Below are 16,081 nucleotides of genomic sequence, written 5' to 3' on the forward strand. Positions count from 1 at the left end.
AGTTCCCCAATAAGAGTGCCAAACGAAGTCATATAACTATCCTGAATACCTGGAGGTCTACTACTCCTATCCCAGTACAGGTCTATCACATTATTGAAGTCCCCCACCAGTAAAAAAAAGGGATTACTCCCCCCTTCTCAGAGAACTCCCTCATCTCCCTTAGTTTGGTGCACTTATATGGAGGTGGTATATATATTGCAGCTATACACATGAGTCTGCCAAATATTTTACACTTGACGGCCACACACTGTCCCTCTTTATCCACATACACTTCTATCTCTTCATATTGCACAGAGTTATGGATCAGCAGTGATACACCCCTTGCATAGTTGGAAAAGGTGGAATGATAGGCCTTCTGCACCCATCTCCTATTTAAAACATGTGTTGTCTCCTTTGTGAGATGCGTTTCTAGTAGACATATTACTGACGGGTTCTGGTCTTGAACATATTTAATTATTGCCGCTCTCCTAGACCTATCTGATAACCCTCTAATATTCCAACTCAACACCTTAATTCTATCCCCCATTATCCCACCCAGTAAAACCATCAAACCTTGTAGTATCTCCCCATGCTGCCTCTACCCTACCCCTTTCCCCCCTCCCCCCCTGCTCCCCTCCCCTCCTGCTCCCCACCACTTCCTGTTTTCGAGTACTCCCGTGAAGCATCGGGTTTTCCAAACCTTGTCCATAAAGGCCCCGTCACACTAAGCAACATCGCTAGCAACATCGCTGCTAACGAACAACTTTTGTGACGTTGCTAGCGATGTTGCTGTGTGTGACATCCAGCAACAACCTGGCCCCTGCTGTGAGGTCGTTGGTTGTTGCTGAATGTCCTGGGCCATTTTTTAGTTGTTGCTGTCCCGCTGTGAAGCACAGATCGCTGTGTGTGACAGCGAGACAGCAACAACTAAATGTGCAGGCAGCAGGAGCCGGCTTCTGCGGAGGCTGGTAACCAATGTAAACATCGGGTAACCAAGAAGCCCTGTCCTTGGTTACCCGATATTTACCTTTGTTACCAGCCTCCGCCGCTCTCACTGTCAGTGCCGGCTCCTGCTCTGTGCACATGTAGCTGCAGGACACATCGGGTTAAGTAACCCGATGTGTGCTGTAGCTAGGAGAGCAGGGAGCCAGCGCTAAGCATTGTGCGCTGCTCCCTGCTCTGTGCACATTTAGCTGCAGCACACATCGGGTAATTAACCCGATGTGTGCTGTAAGTAGGAGAGCAGGGAGCCAGCGCTAAGCGGTGTGCGCTGCTCCCTGCTCTCTGCACGTGTAGCTGCGTGCACTGGTAACCAAGGTAAATATCGGGTTGGTTACCCGATATTTACCTTAGTTACCAAGCGCAGCATCTTCCACGCGGCGCTGGGGGCTGGTCACTGGTTGCTGGTGAGCTCACCAGCAACTCGTGTAGCCACGCTCCAGCGATCCCTGCCAGGTCAGGTTGCTGGTGGGATCGCTGGAGCGTCACAGTGTGACATCTCACCAGCAACCTCCTAGCAACTTACCAGCGATCCCTATCGTTGTTGGGATCGCTGGTAAGTTGCTTAGTGTGACTGGACCTTAATCCCTACTAAATTCCCCCCTACCTCCCTCACCTTCCCCTCTTAGACACATTTTAAAACTCGTCCCTTTTCCAACAATTCTCCACTCCCACCCTGTCTATGTATAATCATATTCCACTCAACCAATATAACAGTAAAATGGCGAACAGTAATTAAACTGGAATCTCAAATTGTAAATACCACCACCGCGCCTAATTAGGCAGTCCCCATGTCCTGCGAAGCTCACATCAAACCCTTCGCATTCCCCCTGCATACTACATCAATCCCAAAGGGAAGGAGGGAAAAAAAAAAGGGGAGAGAAAAAGAAAAAACAAGAAGGGTCCCCTGTAAGCTCCTAAGGATGTCGTAGAGCCTCAGCCGGCCTTCTCCAACACACTACAGATTCAGACAGTCAGCTCATTCCTTCAAACGGATCCGCTTTTCGTTTGCGTCCAACCACTGCATGGCTTCCTCCGGAGTTGTAAAAAAGTGCACCCGCTCCAACGCCGTCACTCTTAGCTTTGCTGGGAACATCATTGAGTATTGCACCCCAATCTCTCGCAGGCGCCTCTTTACTCCTGTAAAAGTCATACGTAGCTTTTGAACAGAAATGGAGTAGTCCAGGTATATGGAAATTCTCTGGCCGTCAATCATAAGATCCTCCATGTCTCTTGCCTTTCGCAGTATAGTGTCCCTGTCTCTGTAGTTGAGGAGCTTGGCTATCATAGTGCGAGGGCCCCTGCCTGCTGGTTGTGGCTGCCTCGGGACTCTGTGTGCACGTTCCACGGCATAGAGCTTGGATAAGACATTAGCACCCATTTTCCCCCTGAGCCAGTTTTCTACATATTCAGTGGGGTTTCTTCCTTCTGCTTTCTCAGGGATGCCGACAATTCGGATGTTATTTCTTCTAGAGCGGTTCTCTAAATCATCATTTTTTGCCATGATTTCAGCTATCTGCTGTGCAAATGTTTTTTCAGACTTTTGTAGTTTTGTAATATGATCCTCTGTTATCCCCACTCTCTCCTCCACAGCCGTTGTTCTCAGATCGGCTTTCTTGAGGTCTTTCTTAATGTCAGCAACCTCTGCCTGTAATCCCTTAACTTGCTTTGTCAGGGTAGTCAGAGCTTCTTTACAAAAAGACACCACTGCAAAAATGTCCTTTAAAGTGGGGTTTTCTGGAGCCTCCTCTGCACTATGTGTTTTCTCCACTTCTCCTGTCTTATCTTGCTGCTTTTCACCATCCCCCATATCATCAGAGCTGGCATTATCTTCTCCCTCCTCTCCTATCTCACCTCTGTTATCTATATGCTGAAGTGATTTCTCTGGAGTCCAGGCAAACTTCTCCAGCCTTGCAACGATCTGCATCCTCTCCTGACAGGCTGCATTAACTTTCTCAGCTTCCTGCCTTATCATGGCACCATCTTGAGAGCTGGGGACTTTCCCGCCTCCATTATCTTTTTGCCTGCGACGGACCATGGCACCTCTCTGCATCCACCAGACTCACCCCAGATAAGTCCTCACCGACGGACCATGGCACCTCTCTGCATCCACCAGACTCACCCCAGATAAGTCCTCACCACCTTATCTTCCTGACAGCCGGCTGAGGCAGTGATAACAGCGGTATTCAGGGATTTATCAAGGGAGTTTGCAGGAGAGCTCCACAAACACGTCTCCTCACATTGCCGTCCAGGCCACGCCCCCCCCATCTCTGCTTCTCTAGAGGAGATGCATTCCCTCACCAGGGAATCTATGCCCGAAATGGTTGCCTTAACTTCCCAAGCTTCAGCTTTTTCATCCTATGCCATGTCTGCCATGCTGGAAGCTTCTCACAGCACTGCGGTGGCTTCGGCTAATTCCCTCGCTATCCGCAGGATCTTGTGGCTTCGAGAGTGGGAAGGCAGACGCTTCTTCAAAGAAGTACCTTGCTGGGCTCCCTTTTGCTGGGTCCAGGCTGTTTGGTGAACAACTGGATGAAATTATTAAGGAAGCTACTGGCGGGAAGAGTACTTCCATGCCACAAACTAAAACCAGGAAACCTGTACAGGGTAGGAACCAGTCGAGGTTTCGTTCCTTTCGTTCCTCCAACTGGTCGTCCTCTAAGCCCTCGGCCTCGTCCACTAACTCAGCCAAGGACCAAAAACCCAACTGGCGCACGAAGCCGCGTCCTCAGAAGACCGCAGGAGCTGCTGCCTCTAAGGCAGCCTCCTCTTGACTATCTGGCCGCGCCAGCAACGTCCTTGGTCGGTGGCAGGCTCTCCCACTTTGGCGACGTGTGGTTTCAACACGTCTCCGATCAGTGGGTGCGGGATATCATCTCCCACAGCTACAGGATAGAATTCTCTTCCAGCCCGCCAAACAGATTTTTTCTCTCAACTCCCCCCTGCTCCAAGGCCGCCGCCTTCTCTCAGGCCGTGGCATCCTTGCAGGCCAACGGAGTAATTGTACCGGTTCCCGCCCAGGAACGGTTCAGAGGTTTCTACTCAAATCTCTTCCTAGTTCCCAAAAAGGACGGTTCCTTCCGGCCCATCCTGGATCTCAAGCTTCTCAACAAGCATGTTCAGGTGCGGCATTTTCGCATGGAGTCTCTGCGATCAGTCATTGCCTCAATGACCCAAGGAGATTTCCTGGCATCCATCGACATCAGAGATGCCTATCTGCATGTGCCAATTGCAGTTTCACACCAGCGTTGGCTACGTTTTGCAATCGGAGAGGAACATTTCCAATTCGTGGCTCTCCCCTTCGGGTTAGCCACGGCCCCTCGAGTATTCACCAAGGTCATGGCAGCAATGGTTGCGGTTCTGCACCTCCAGGGGTTGGCAGTGATTCCTTACCTGGACGACCTTCTAGTCAAGGCTTCATCCAGTGCAGACTGTCAGCGGAGTGTCTCGCTCACTCTCGCCACTCTAGTCCAATTCGGGTGGCTTGTCAATCTGCCCAAATCCACTCTGACTCCGACCCAGAAGCTCACGTACCTAGGGATGCAATTCGAGACTCTGCCGGCACTTGTGCAGCTGCCCTTAGTCAAACAGCAGTCCCTCCATCTGGCGGTGCGCTCTCTGCTGAGGCCCCGCCGTCATTCCATCAGGCACCTAATGCAGGTGCTGGGTCAGATGGTGGCGTCAATGGAAGCGGTTCCCTTTGCCCAGTTCCATCTGCGTCCTCTGCAGCTGGACTTTCTCCGCTGTTGGGACAAGCGGACTTCCTCCTTGCACAGGTTAGTGGCTCTGTCGCCACAGACCAAGGGCTCCCTTCAGTGGTGGCTTCGGCCCCTCTCTCTCTCAGGGACGCTCCTTCCTGGCCCCGTCCTGGGTGATCCTCACCACGGATGCCAGTCTATCCGGCTGGGGAGCGGTATATCTCCACCACAGAGCGCAGGGCACTTGGACTCCGTCCGAATCAGCCCTCTCGATCAATGTGCTGGAAACCAGAGCTGTGCTTCTAGCTCTCTTAGCCTTTCACCACCTGTTGGCGGGCAAGCACATCCGAGTCCAGTCAGACAACGCGACAGCGGTTGCCTACATCAATCACCAAGGCGGGACACGCAGCCGCCTGGCAATGTTGGAGGTTCAACGCATCCTTCAGTGGACGGAAGACTCCAAGTCCACCATATCCGCAGTCCACATCCCAGGCGTGGAGAACTGGGTGGCAGATTATCTCAGCCGTCAAACCGTGGACAGTGGCGAGTGGTCCCTGCATCCGGCAGTGTTTCGGTCAATCTGCCGCAAGTGGGGCACTCCGGAAGTGGATCTAATGGCATCCCGGCACAACAACAAGGTTCCAGTTTACGTGGCTCGCTCCCACGATCCTCAGGCCTTTGCAGCGGACGCTCTGGTTCAAGATTGGTCCCAGTTTCGTCTGTCCTACGTGTTTCCCCCTCTAGCTCTCTTGCCCAGAGTCCTGCGCAAGATCAGAATGGAGGGCCGTCGAGTCATCCTCATTGCTCCGGACTGGCCCAGGCGAGCTTGGTACCCAGACCTGCTCCATCTGTCCGTAGAGGTGCCGTGGCATCTCCCGGACCGTCCAGACCTTCTCTCACAAGGTCCGTTTTTCCGCCAGAAATCTGCGGCTCTCAGATTGACGGCGTGGCTCTTGAGTCCTGGATCTTGACGACTTCTGGTATTCCTCCTGAAGTCATCTCCACTATGACTCGGGCTCTGAAGTCTTCCTCGGCCAAAATCTATCACAGGACCTGGAGAATTTTCCTGTCCTGGTGTCGCTCTTCCGGCCATGCTCCTTGGCCTTTTTCCTTGCCGACCCTTCTGTCCTTTCTACAGTCCGGTCTGCAGCTAGGACTATCCCTCAATTCCCTCAAGGGACAGGTCTCGGCTCTGTCAGTGTTGTTCCAGCGGCGTATCGCCCGACTGGCTCAAGTGCGCACCTTCATGCAGGGCACGTCTCACATCATTCCGCCTTACCGGCGGCCCTTGGACCCCTGGGACCTCAATCTGGTCCTCACGGCCTTGCAGAAATTCCCCTTTGAGCCTCTTAGGGAGGTTTCTTTGTCTCGTCTTTCACAGAAAATGGTCTTTCTAGTGGCCATAACTTCCCTCAGGAGAGTCTCTGATTTAGCTGCGCTCTCTTCGGAGTCACCTTTTTTGGTTTTTCATCAAGACAAGGTGGTTCTCCGTCCGACTCCGGACTTTCTCCCTAAGGTGGTTTCTCCTTTCCACCTTAACTAGGACATTTCCCTGCCTTCCTTTTGTCCGGCTCCTGTTCATCGCTTTGAAAAAGCGTTGCATACTCTGGATCTGGTGCGGGCGCTCCGGATCTATGTGTCTCGCACCGCTGTTCTTAGGCGGTGCACCTCTCTTTTTGTGCTAACCACAGGTCGGCGTAAGGGCCTCTCGGCTTCTAAGCCGACCTTAGCCCGTTGGATTAGATCGGCCATTTCCGATACCTACCAGTGTACTCAGGTGCCTCCCCCGCCGGGGATCAAGGCACACTCGACCAGAGCTGTCGGTGCCTCTTGGGCTTTCAGGCACCAGGCTACGGCTCAGCAGGTCTGTCAGGCTGCCACTTGGACTAGTCTGCATACCTTTTCGAAGCACTACCAAGTGCATGCTCATGCTTCGGCAGATGCGAGCTTGGGCAGACGCATCCTTCAGGCGGCTGTCGCCCATTTGTGAAGTTAGGTTCTGCCTACTTCCCAGTTTTCTTTTTATTCCCACCTATGGACTGCTTTGAGACGTCCCAATGTCTGGGTCTCCCATAACAACGATAAAGAAAAAGAGAATTTTGTTTACTTACCGTAAATTCTTTTTCTTATAGTTCCGTATTGGGAGACCCAGCACCCTCCCTGTTGCCTGTTGGCAATTTCTTGTTCCGCGTGTTATCACCGGCTGTTGTAGACAGAGGTTCCGGTTCTTGCTCTGTTCTACTTGTGGGTGGCTATTCTCCTTCAGCTTTTGCACTAAACTGGCTAGATTTGGTTATCCAGGGGGTGTATATGCTCAGAGGGAGGAGCTACACTTTTTTAGTGTAGTACTTTGTGTGTCCTCCGGAGGCAGAAGCTATACACCCAATGTCTGGGTCTCCCAATACAGAACTATAAGAAAAAGAATTTACGGTAAGTAAACAAAATTCTCTTTTTTTATGGTTTGAAATAAGTTTTATATTAGAGGTTTCAGCATTTGCGCTTTATTGAATCGTCTATAATCGCCCATGAGCCGGTGGATTTAAGTGGATTCCCTCCCCTCTATCTACGGCATATAATTTATGCTTCTAGGGTGACTGATTTTTTTTTTTTTTTCTTCTTTTTTCTTGGACTATTGAAAACTGGCACTCGTCCTGCAAAAACACCAGCCCTCGGGCAGTTATGTCAGCGGAAAAATGAAAACAGAAAAAAAAAAGTTGCTTGTGGGATAAGAGGAGAAAAAAAAGTTAAAATATGAAATTTTGCTTTGTTTTTACACTGGCAGGGGAGACGTGGGGGGGGGGTGTTGAGTTGATGCCCTGGTTTGGGTCTTCTGCGGTTTCTGATTCTGATATGGGGATTGTGGTCATTTTACAAGTTAATGTGATGTGATCTGTTTTCAGCACCGCAGAAGACAAGGAGAAGCAGTTTACGGGGCAGACGGCTCGGCTCCTGGCTCTTCTCGACTCCTTGGCTGCCCAGAGAGCCTGCAAAGTGGCAATTCTCCACCTTATAAGTGGAGGGAAAGGTGATGAGCGATACGCTGAGGTTTTCCAGGAGTTGCTGGCATTAATGAAATCTGCAGGTGACCGCGTGGTCCAGCAGCAGTGCGCGGAGTACGTGGCGTCCATCGTGCAGTACCTCTGCGACCAGGTACCTTCTCCATTGCTTTTTTTGTTGCTCTTTTATTCTTATAGCTATATGTTCTTTCCTGCTGCGGTGATATAGATACCGTATTTTTCAGATAAGACACTTCCTCCCAAAACTTTGGGAGGAAAGTGAGGGGTGCATTTTATAATCTGAATGTAGCTTATCTGGTGGAGAGGGGTCGCAAGAGGATGGGGGAATGCTGTGCGGGGTGTGCTGCAGCTGTGCTGGGGTCTCCGGCAGCTGGTGCTGGGGCGGCTGTGCAGGGTCTCCGGCAGCTGGTGCTGGGGTGGCTGTGCAGGGGTCTCCAGCGGCTGTGCAGGGGTCTCCGGCGGCTGTGCAGGGGTCTCCGGCAGCTGGTGCTGGGGCGGCTGTGCAGGGGTCTCCGGCAGCTGGTGCTGGGGCGGCTGTGCAGGGGTCTCCGGCAGCTGGTGCTGGGGCGGCTGTGCAGGGGTCTCCGGCAGCTGGTGCTGGGACGGCTTTGCAGGGGTCTCCGGCAGCTGGTGCTGGGGCGGCTGTGCAGGGGTCTTTGGCAGCTGGTGCTGGGGCGGCTGTGCAGGGGTCTCCGGCAGCTGGTGCTGGCGCTGGGGGGCAGATGGTGAGGACTTCAAATAATGACGCCGGTGTCGGCGCGCGTGCAGATGGCGCTCTCGGCTCAAGCGCTCATCTGCACACGCCCCACCTCCGGCCTATTGATCTCCCAGCAGTGGACTTCAGGGAAATGGCGCCAGGAAGTGGAGCTTGACCAGATGAGATCTCATCTTGCCATTTCTTTGAAGCCCTCACCGCCCGCCGTAGCCAGAGCCCCAGCACGGCTGCCTGAGCCCCTGCCTTTGCCCCGCAACCCCAGCACAGCATACAGTTTCTGAAACACCTGCCTTTTGTGACTCCGCTCCACTACCGCTACAGCCCCCTCCAGTAAGACACCACCGGATTAAAAAACGAACCAATATTGTTTTTTCACTTTTTTTTTTTTTTAATTACAAACTGAAAAATACGGTCACTTATTTAATGAAATTCCTCTTTTCAGGACATCGCCCTCATTGTACCCAGCTCGGGGGAGGCTCCGGCTTCAGAAGTAGATCAGCTTTCCAACTCCTTACCGAGCAAAGATCATCTTCCTTCCATCTGTGATGGTCTGATGGAGACATTGGGTAACAGTGACTGCGGCTATGCTACGCTCCTCACCTGTATCAGGACCATGATGTTCCTCTCCGAACATGACTTTGGCTTCTTCCACTTGAAAAGGTAAACCAAAAATAATGCTTTTAGCTGATTCTAAAAAGGTTATCCAGGATCGAAGAAAACATCATGGCTGCTTTCTTTCAGTAATGGTGCCACCCCTGAACATAGGTGTGTGGTATCGTAGCTTTGCTCCATTGACTTCAGTGGGGCTGAGAAGCATTAGCAGACGTGACCAATGAAAGAAAGTGGGCATGTAATTTTTTTTTTTTTTGTAGTCCTGGACAGCCCCTTTAACCCCTTCAGCCCCTGGGCACTTTCCGTTTTTGTGTTTTTGTTTTTTGCTCCCCTTCTTCCGAGAGGCGTAACTTCTTTATTTTTCCGTCAATCTTGCCATATGAGGGCTTGTTTTTTGCGGGACGAGTTGTACTTTTAAATGAAACCATAAGTTTTACCATATAGTGTACTGGAAAACGGCAAAAAAATTCCAAGTGCGGAAAAATTGCAAAAAAAGTGTGATCGTACAATAGTTTTTGGGATATTTTATTCACTGTGTTCACTATATGGTAAAACTGAGGTATCTATGTGATGCCTCAGGTCAGTGCGAGTTTGTAGACACCAAACATGTATAGGTTTACTTGTATCTAAGGGGTTAAAAAAAATTCACACGCTTGTCCAAAAAACGTGGCGCACGTTTTGCGCCATTTTCCAAAATCCATAGCGTTCTCATTTTTCAGGATCTGAGGCTCAGTGATGGCTTATTTTTTGCGTCTCGACTTGACGTTTTTAACGGTACCATTTTTGCGCAGATGCTACGTTTTGATCGCCTGTTATTGCATTTTGCGCAAAATTTGCGGCGACTAAAAAACGTAATTTTGGCGTTTGGAATTTTTTTGCCGCTACGCCGTTTACTGATCAGATTCATTGATTTTATATTTCTTTGTCGCTCCATTGGGAGACCCAGACAATTGGGTGTATAGCTATTGCCTCTGGAGGCCACACAAAGTATTACACTTAAAAGTGTAAGGCCCCTCCCCTTCTGGCTATACACCCCCAGTGGGATCACTGGCTCACCAGTTTTGTGCTTTGTGCGAAGGAGGCAACACATCCACGCATAGCTCCACTTTTTAGTCAGCAGCAGCTGCTGACTATGTCGGATGGAAGAAAAGAGGACACATATAGTGTCCCCAGCATGCTCCCTTCTCACCCCACTGTATGTCGGAGGTGTTTGTAAGGTTGAGGTACCCATTGCGGGTACGGCGGCAGGAGCCCACATGCTGATTCCTTCCCCATCCCTTTTTACAGGGCTCTGGGTGAAGTGGGATTTACCGGTCTCCAGGCACTGAGACCGTGCTCCATCTACAGCCCCTGGAGAAGATGCTGGATGGAGCGGAGTACATCAGGGACATGGCCCTGCTTCCTCAAGGTACTCTGTGTCCCCGTGCATTTGGCGCTCACACCGCAGCATGCTGGGTGTTGTAGTGCGCCGGGGGACATCAGCGCTGCGGCGCCTGTGCCATGGCCTCATTCAGCTTTGCTGAAGCAGGCTCACTTATGGGAATTGGTCGCGCCGGCCGCTGGGACTGCGGCGCGGCTGGCACTTGTAGTGCGCCGGGGACTTCAGCGCGGCCTGCGCTTTTACGGCGGCCGCGCTGATAACTAGAGTCCCCGGCTTTTGCGGCCTGCTTCCGTTCGTTCCCGCCCCCAGACCTGCCAGTCAGGAGAGGGGCGGGACGCTGGCCACTTCCAGGAATCGGTCGCGCCGGCCGCTGGCAGCGGCGCGGCTGGCACTTGTGGTGCGCCGGGGACTTCAGCGCGGCCCGCGCTTTTACGGCGGCCGCGCTGATAACTAGAGTCCCCGGCTTTTGCGGCCTGCTTCCGTTCGTTCCCGCCCCCAGACCTGCCAGTCAGGAGAGGGGCGGGACGCTGGCCACTTCTATGAATCGGTCGCGCCGGCCGCTGGAATGTATATACCCTCCTGGATTATGCGGAGGAGTTATCAGCATATTCTCTGTGTAAAACAAAGGTGCAGAACCACATGTTTTTTCTATACAGCTGGTACAGCATGTACGGCTATACGGCCAGCAGGTTACATAGACTCCCATTGTATGCACTAATGGCCAGGGGATGAGGACGGTGTCTGCAGTATTTACTGACAGTTTTTCTGAGACTATGGCTATGATACTAGAAGCCTAGCAGTCCGGACATGTCTCTCACAATATGGGCACTGTTGAATCATGGATCCATGGCCCCCCTCAGTGTGAATAACTAACAGCTCCGGGAATGTCACACGCATCCCAGAGTCACGGCTCTGCACGGACGTCAGTCCCAGACAGCCTAAGTGGGCTCGCTATGAGCGGCCTCGGTTTCATCAGGGTCCTAACAGAAGGACTCGCTGTGTAATGAGGCGGAAGTAGCGGCTCAGGATTCTGATCCTGAGACCGCTCTCAATCTGGATACACCTGATTGTGACGCCATAGTAAATAATCTTATAGCGTCCATCTATAGAATGTGAGTTATTTCTCACAGCTCCTCCAGTGGAGGAGTCAGCTTCACGTATTTTTCTGGACCACTCTGCCTTCAGAGAGGCAGTCCAAGAACACCACGCTTATCCAGATATGCGCTTCTCCAAACGGCTTAGGATACACGTTATCCCTGTCCCCTGACTTGGTCAAGGACTGGACCGAGCGGCATCCTCCAATCTCCAGGCTTGTAGCTAGATCCATAGTTGCAGTGGGAGATGGAACTGCAAACTCAAAGATGCCACTGACAGACAGATGGATCTCTGGTCGAAAGCCATCTATGAGGCTGTCGGCGCACCGTTGGCTCCGGCATTCTCTCCCTTGGGGCACTCCAAGCTATTTCAGCTTGTCTTACACAGATTGACACGGTTACACGTACATCTGTGCCGCAGGTGGCATCCTTAACCTCTCAAATGTCTGCATTTGTTTCTTACGCGATTCAGGTTGTCCTGGACTCTGCGAACCGTGCGGCGGTAGCCTCCGCTACTCCGTGTTTTTAAGCAGAGCCTGGTCGGCTCGTTAAGTGAATGGAAGGCAGATTCTGCTTCCAAAAAAGGTTGCCTAACCAGTTGCCTTTTTCTGCTGACCGACTGTTTGGTGAGCGTTGGATGTAACCATCAAACAGTCCAGGGGTAAGGATTCATCCTTTCCTCAGCCCGGACACAACAAACCCCAACAGAGCAAGAGGCAGTCGGGGTTTTCGGCCTTTTCGAGGCTCGGGCAGGTCCCATTTTTCCTCGTCCAATGTGGACTCAAAAGGATCAGAGGAGCTAAGATTCTTAGCGGGCTCAGTCTCGCCCAAAAAAGCGACAGTCTGAAAACCCGCTTCCAAGGCGGCTTCCTCATGACTTGCGGCCTCGGTCGGTAGCAGGCTCTCCCGCCTTGGCGATATTTAGCTGCCATAGGTCAATGACCATTGAGTGTGAGACATTCTGTCTCACGGGTACAGGATAGAGCTCACTTCTCGTCCTCCAACTCGATTCTTCAGAATTTCTCCACCTCCCGGCCGGGCCGCTGCTCTTCTGCAAACAGGGTGCACTCTATAGGCAGAAAGAGTGATGACCCCCGTTCCTCTTCAGGAACAAGGTCACGGTTTTTACCCCAAATTCTTTGCGGTACCTATAACAACGGGCCGTTCCGTCCCGTTCTGGATCTAAAAATGCTCAGCAAGCTCGTGGACACCAGGCGGTTCCGGATGGAATCCCTCCGCCATGTCATCGCCTCAAGGTCCCAAGGATATTTCCTAGCATCATTAGGCATCAAGGATGCTTATCCACACGTGCCGATTGATCCAGAGCACTAGCGTTTCTACGCTTCGTTATAGGAGACGAACACCCTCTGTTCGTAGCTCTACCTTCCGGCTAGCGACAGTCCAACTGGTCTTCACCAAGGTCAGGGCAGCAGTAGTCACAGTCCTGCACTCTCAGGGTCACTCTGTGGTCCCGTATTTAGACGATCTACTTGTCAAGGCACTCTCTTAGGAAACATGCCAACACTGCCCGAACGTTGCGCTGGAGACTCTCTAGAGTTTTGGGTGGATCATCAACTTTTTAAAGTCAGATCCGACCCCGACCCTATCGATAACATATCTAGGCATAGAGTTTCTTACTCTCTCAGCGATAGTGAAGCTGCCGCTAGACAAACAGCATTCACTACGGGCTGCAAGCTCTTCTTTAAGAACCAGTCGCACACATTGAGTCGCCTCATGCACTTCCTACGTAAGATGGTAGCAATGGAGGCAGTTCCTTTCGCGCAGTTTTACTGCGTCCACTACAATGGGACATTCTCCGCCAATGGGACGAGGAGTCGACGTCCCTCAACAGAGTCGTCGTTCTTTCTCAGGCGGCCAAGGAATCTCTACGGTGGTGGCTTCTTCTCACCTCTTGGTCAAAAAGAAGGTCCTTCCTATCCCCGTCCTGGGCGATAGTTACGACAGACGCGAGTCTATCAGGGTGGGGAGCAGTTTTTCTCCACTACAGCGCTCAGGGTACGTGGACTCAGCAAGAGTCCACTCTTCAGATCAATGTTCTTGAACACAGAGCAGTGTATCTTGCCCTACAATCCTTCCAACAGCGTTTGGAAAGCAAGCATATCCGACTTCAGTCGGACAGCTCCACAGCGGTGGCATACATCAACCACCAAGGAAGAACGCGCAACCGGCAAGCCTTCCAGGATGTCCGGCAGGTTCTGATGTGGGTGGAAGACACGGCATCCACCATATCCACAATTCACATCCCAAGTGTGGAAACTAGGAAGCTGACTTCCTAAGTCGCTGAGGTGTGGCCGAAAGAGTATGGTCTCCTCACCCGGACGGGTTTCAGGAGATCTGGCGCCGCTGACAGAGGCCGGACGTCGATCTAATGGCGTCACGGCACAACAACAATGTGCCAGCTTCATGGCACGGTTTCACAATCATCGAGCTCTGGCGGCAAACGCCTTAGTTCAGCATTGGTCGCAGTTCCAGCTACCTTAGGTGCCACCTCTGGCATTGTTGCCCAGAGTACTGCGCTAGATCAAGACCGACTGCGGCCGCGCCATCCTCGTCGCTACAGATTGGCCGAGGATGTTGTGGTACTCGGTTCTGTGGTGCCTCACGGTAGGCTAACCGGGGGCACTACCAGACCAATCAGACTGGCTGTCTCAAGGGCCATTCTTCCATTTGAATTCTACGGCTCTCAACCGGATGGTGTGGCATTGAGTCCTGGAACCTAGTGTCGTCAGGATTACCTCAGGACGTGGTTGCCACCATGGGACAGGCTAGCATACCAACGTCCGCCAAGATTGACCACAGGACGTGGAAGATGTTCTTATCTCGGTGCTCGGCGCAGGGTGTTTCTCCCTGGCCGGTTGCATCGTCTATGTTTCCTTCCTTCCTGCAATCTAGGTAGGAAAATGGGTTGTCGCTCAGTTCCCTTTAGGGACAAGTCTCAGCGCTATCTGTATTTTTTCAGAAACGACGACTTCCTCAGGTACGCACGTTCCTACGGGGAGTTTGTCTTCTCAGCACTCCGTACAAGCGGCCGTTAGAGCCCTGAGATCTGAACAAGGTTCTAATTGCTCTCCAGATGCCGCCTTTCGAGCCTTTGAAGGATGTCTCCCTTCCCGTTTTTCACGGGAAGTGGCCTTCTAGTAACGGTCTCGTCTCTTAGGAGAGTTTCCGAGCTAGCAACGCTCTCATACAAACTCCCTTCCTGGTCCTTCACCAGGACAGGGTAGTTCTGCGTCCGGTTCCGGAATTTCTCCCTAAGGTGGTATCCCATTTTCATATCAATCAGGATATCACCTCACCTTCTTTGTGTCCTCGTCCAGTCCATCAATTTCAGAAAGATTTGCATCTGTTGGTTCTGGTGAGAGCACTCAGGTTCTACTTCCCGCATGGCGCTCCTGCGCCACCCGGATGCACTCTTTGTCCTTGTCGCTGGTCGGCGTAAACAGTCGCAAGCTTCCAGATCCACCCTTGCTCGGGGGCTCGAGGAACCAATTCTTGAAACCTACAGTTCTACTGGGCTTCTGGTTCTCTCAAGGCCGAAGGCCCATTCTACCAGAGCCGTGGGTGCATCCTGGGCATTACGGCACCAGGCTACGGCTCAGCAGGTGTGTCAGGCACCCACCTGGTCGAGTCTACTTACTTTTACCAAGCATTATCAGATGCATACCTACGCTTCGGCAGACGCCAGCCTAGGTAGATAAGTCATTCAGGCGGCGGTTGGCCACCTGTAGGAGAGGGCCGTTTGACGGCCCTATCATGAGGTATTCTTTTACCCACCCAGGGATTGCTTTTGGACATCCCAATTGTCTGGGTCTCCCAATGGAGCGACAAAGAAGAAGGGAATTTTGTTTACTTACCGTAAATTCCTTTTCTTCTAGCTCCAATTGGGAGACCCAGCACCCGCCCTGTTTTCTCGGGGTTTTTCTGTTTTTTCGGGTACACATGTTGTTCATGTGGTATGGTTCAGTTCTCCGATGTTTCCTCGGATTGAATTGGTCTTTAAACCAGTTATTGGCTTTCCTCCTTCTTGCTTTGGCACTAAAACTGGTGAGCCAGTGATCCCACTGGGGGTGTATAGCCAGAAGGGGAGGGGCCTTACACTTTTAAGTGTAATACTTTGTGTGGCCTCCAGAGGCAATAGCTATACACCCAATTGTCTGGGTCTCCCAATTGGAGCTAGAAGAAAAGGAATTTACGGTAAGTAAACAAAATTCCCTTCTTTGATCGGGCATTTCTGAACTTGGTGATACCAAATATGTGTGTATTTTGTATTTTTTTAACCCTTTAATTTTCAATGGGGTGAAAGGGGGGTGATTTGAACTTTTTTTATTTTTTTTTTTTATTTTTTAAATTTTTTAAAACTTTTTTTTACTTTTTTTTTTTTTTTTATTTTACTAGTCCCCCTAGGGGGCTATAGCGATCCGCAATCCGATCGCTCTGCACTATCTGCAGATCTCAGCTACAGAACTGAGAACTGCACTTTTGCTGCTTTACTTTCAATGCCGGCTGTATTCCGGCATTGAGAGGAAGTGAGTCATGTTAGCTGCAGGCGTCATCACATGACCCTG

At 51.5% G+C, this 16,081-nt stretch overlaps 1 protein-coding gene across 1 annotated transcript in view; it reads left to right on the forward strand.

Annotated features, from left to right (window-relative positions):
- The window catches only part of VIRMA (vir like m6A methyltransferase associated), a 162,137-nt gene that overhangs the window by 92,743 nt on the left and 53,313 nt on the right, over positions 1–16,081 (forward strand). Inside the window, exons 15-16 of the mRNA XM_075353036.1 lie at positions 7,577–7,826; positions 8,851–9,068. Of these exons, the coding sequence (XP_075209151.1) occupies positions 7,577–7,826; positions 8,851–9,068 (468 nt within the window). The remainder of the gene's footprint in view (positions 1–7,576; positions 7,827–8,850; positions 9,069–16,081) is intronic.

The sequence above is a fragment of the Anomaloglossus baeobatrachus genome, chromosome 6, assembly GCF_048569485.1.
Source record: "Anomaloglossus baeobatrachus isolate aAnoBae1 chromosome 6, aAnoBae1.hap1, whole genome shotgun sequence".
NCBI lineage: Eukaryota > Metazoa > Chordata > Amphibia > Anura > Aromobatidae > Anomaloglossus > Anomaloglossus baeobatrachus.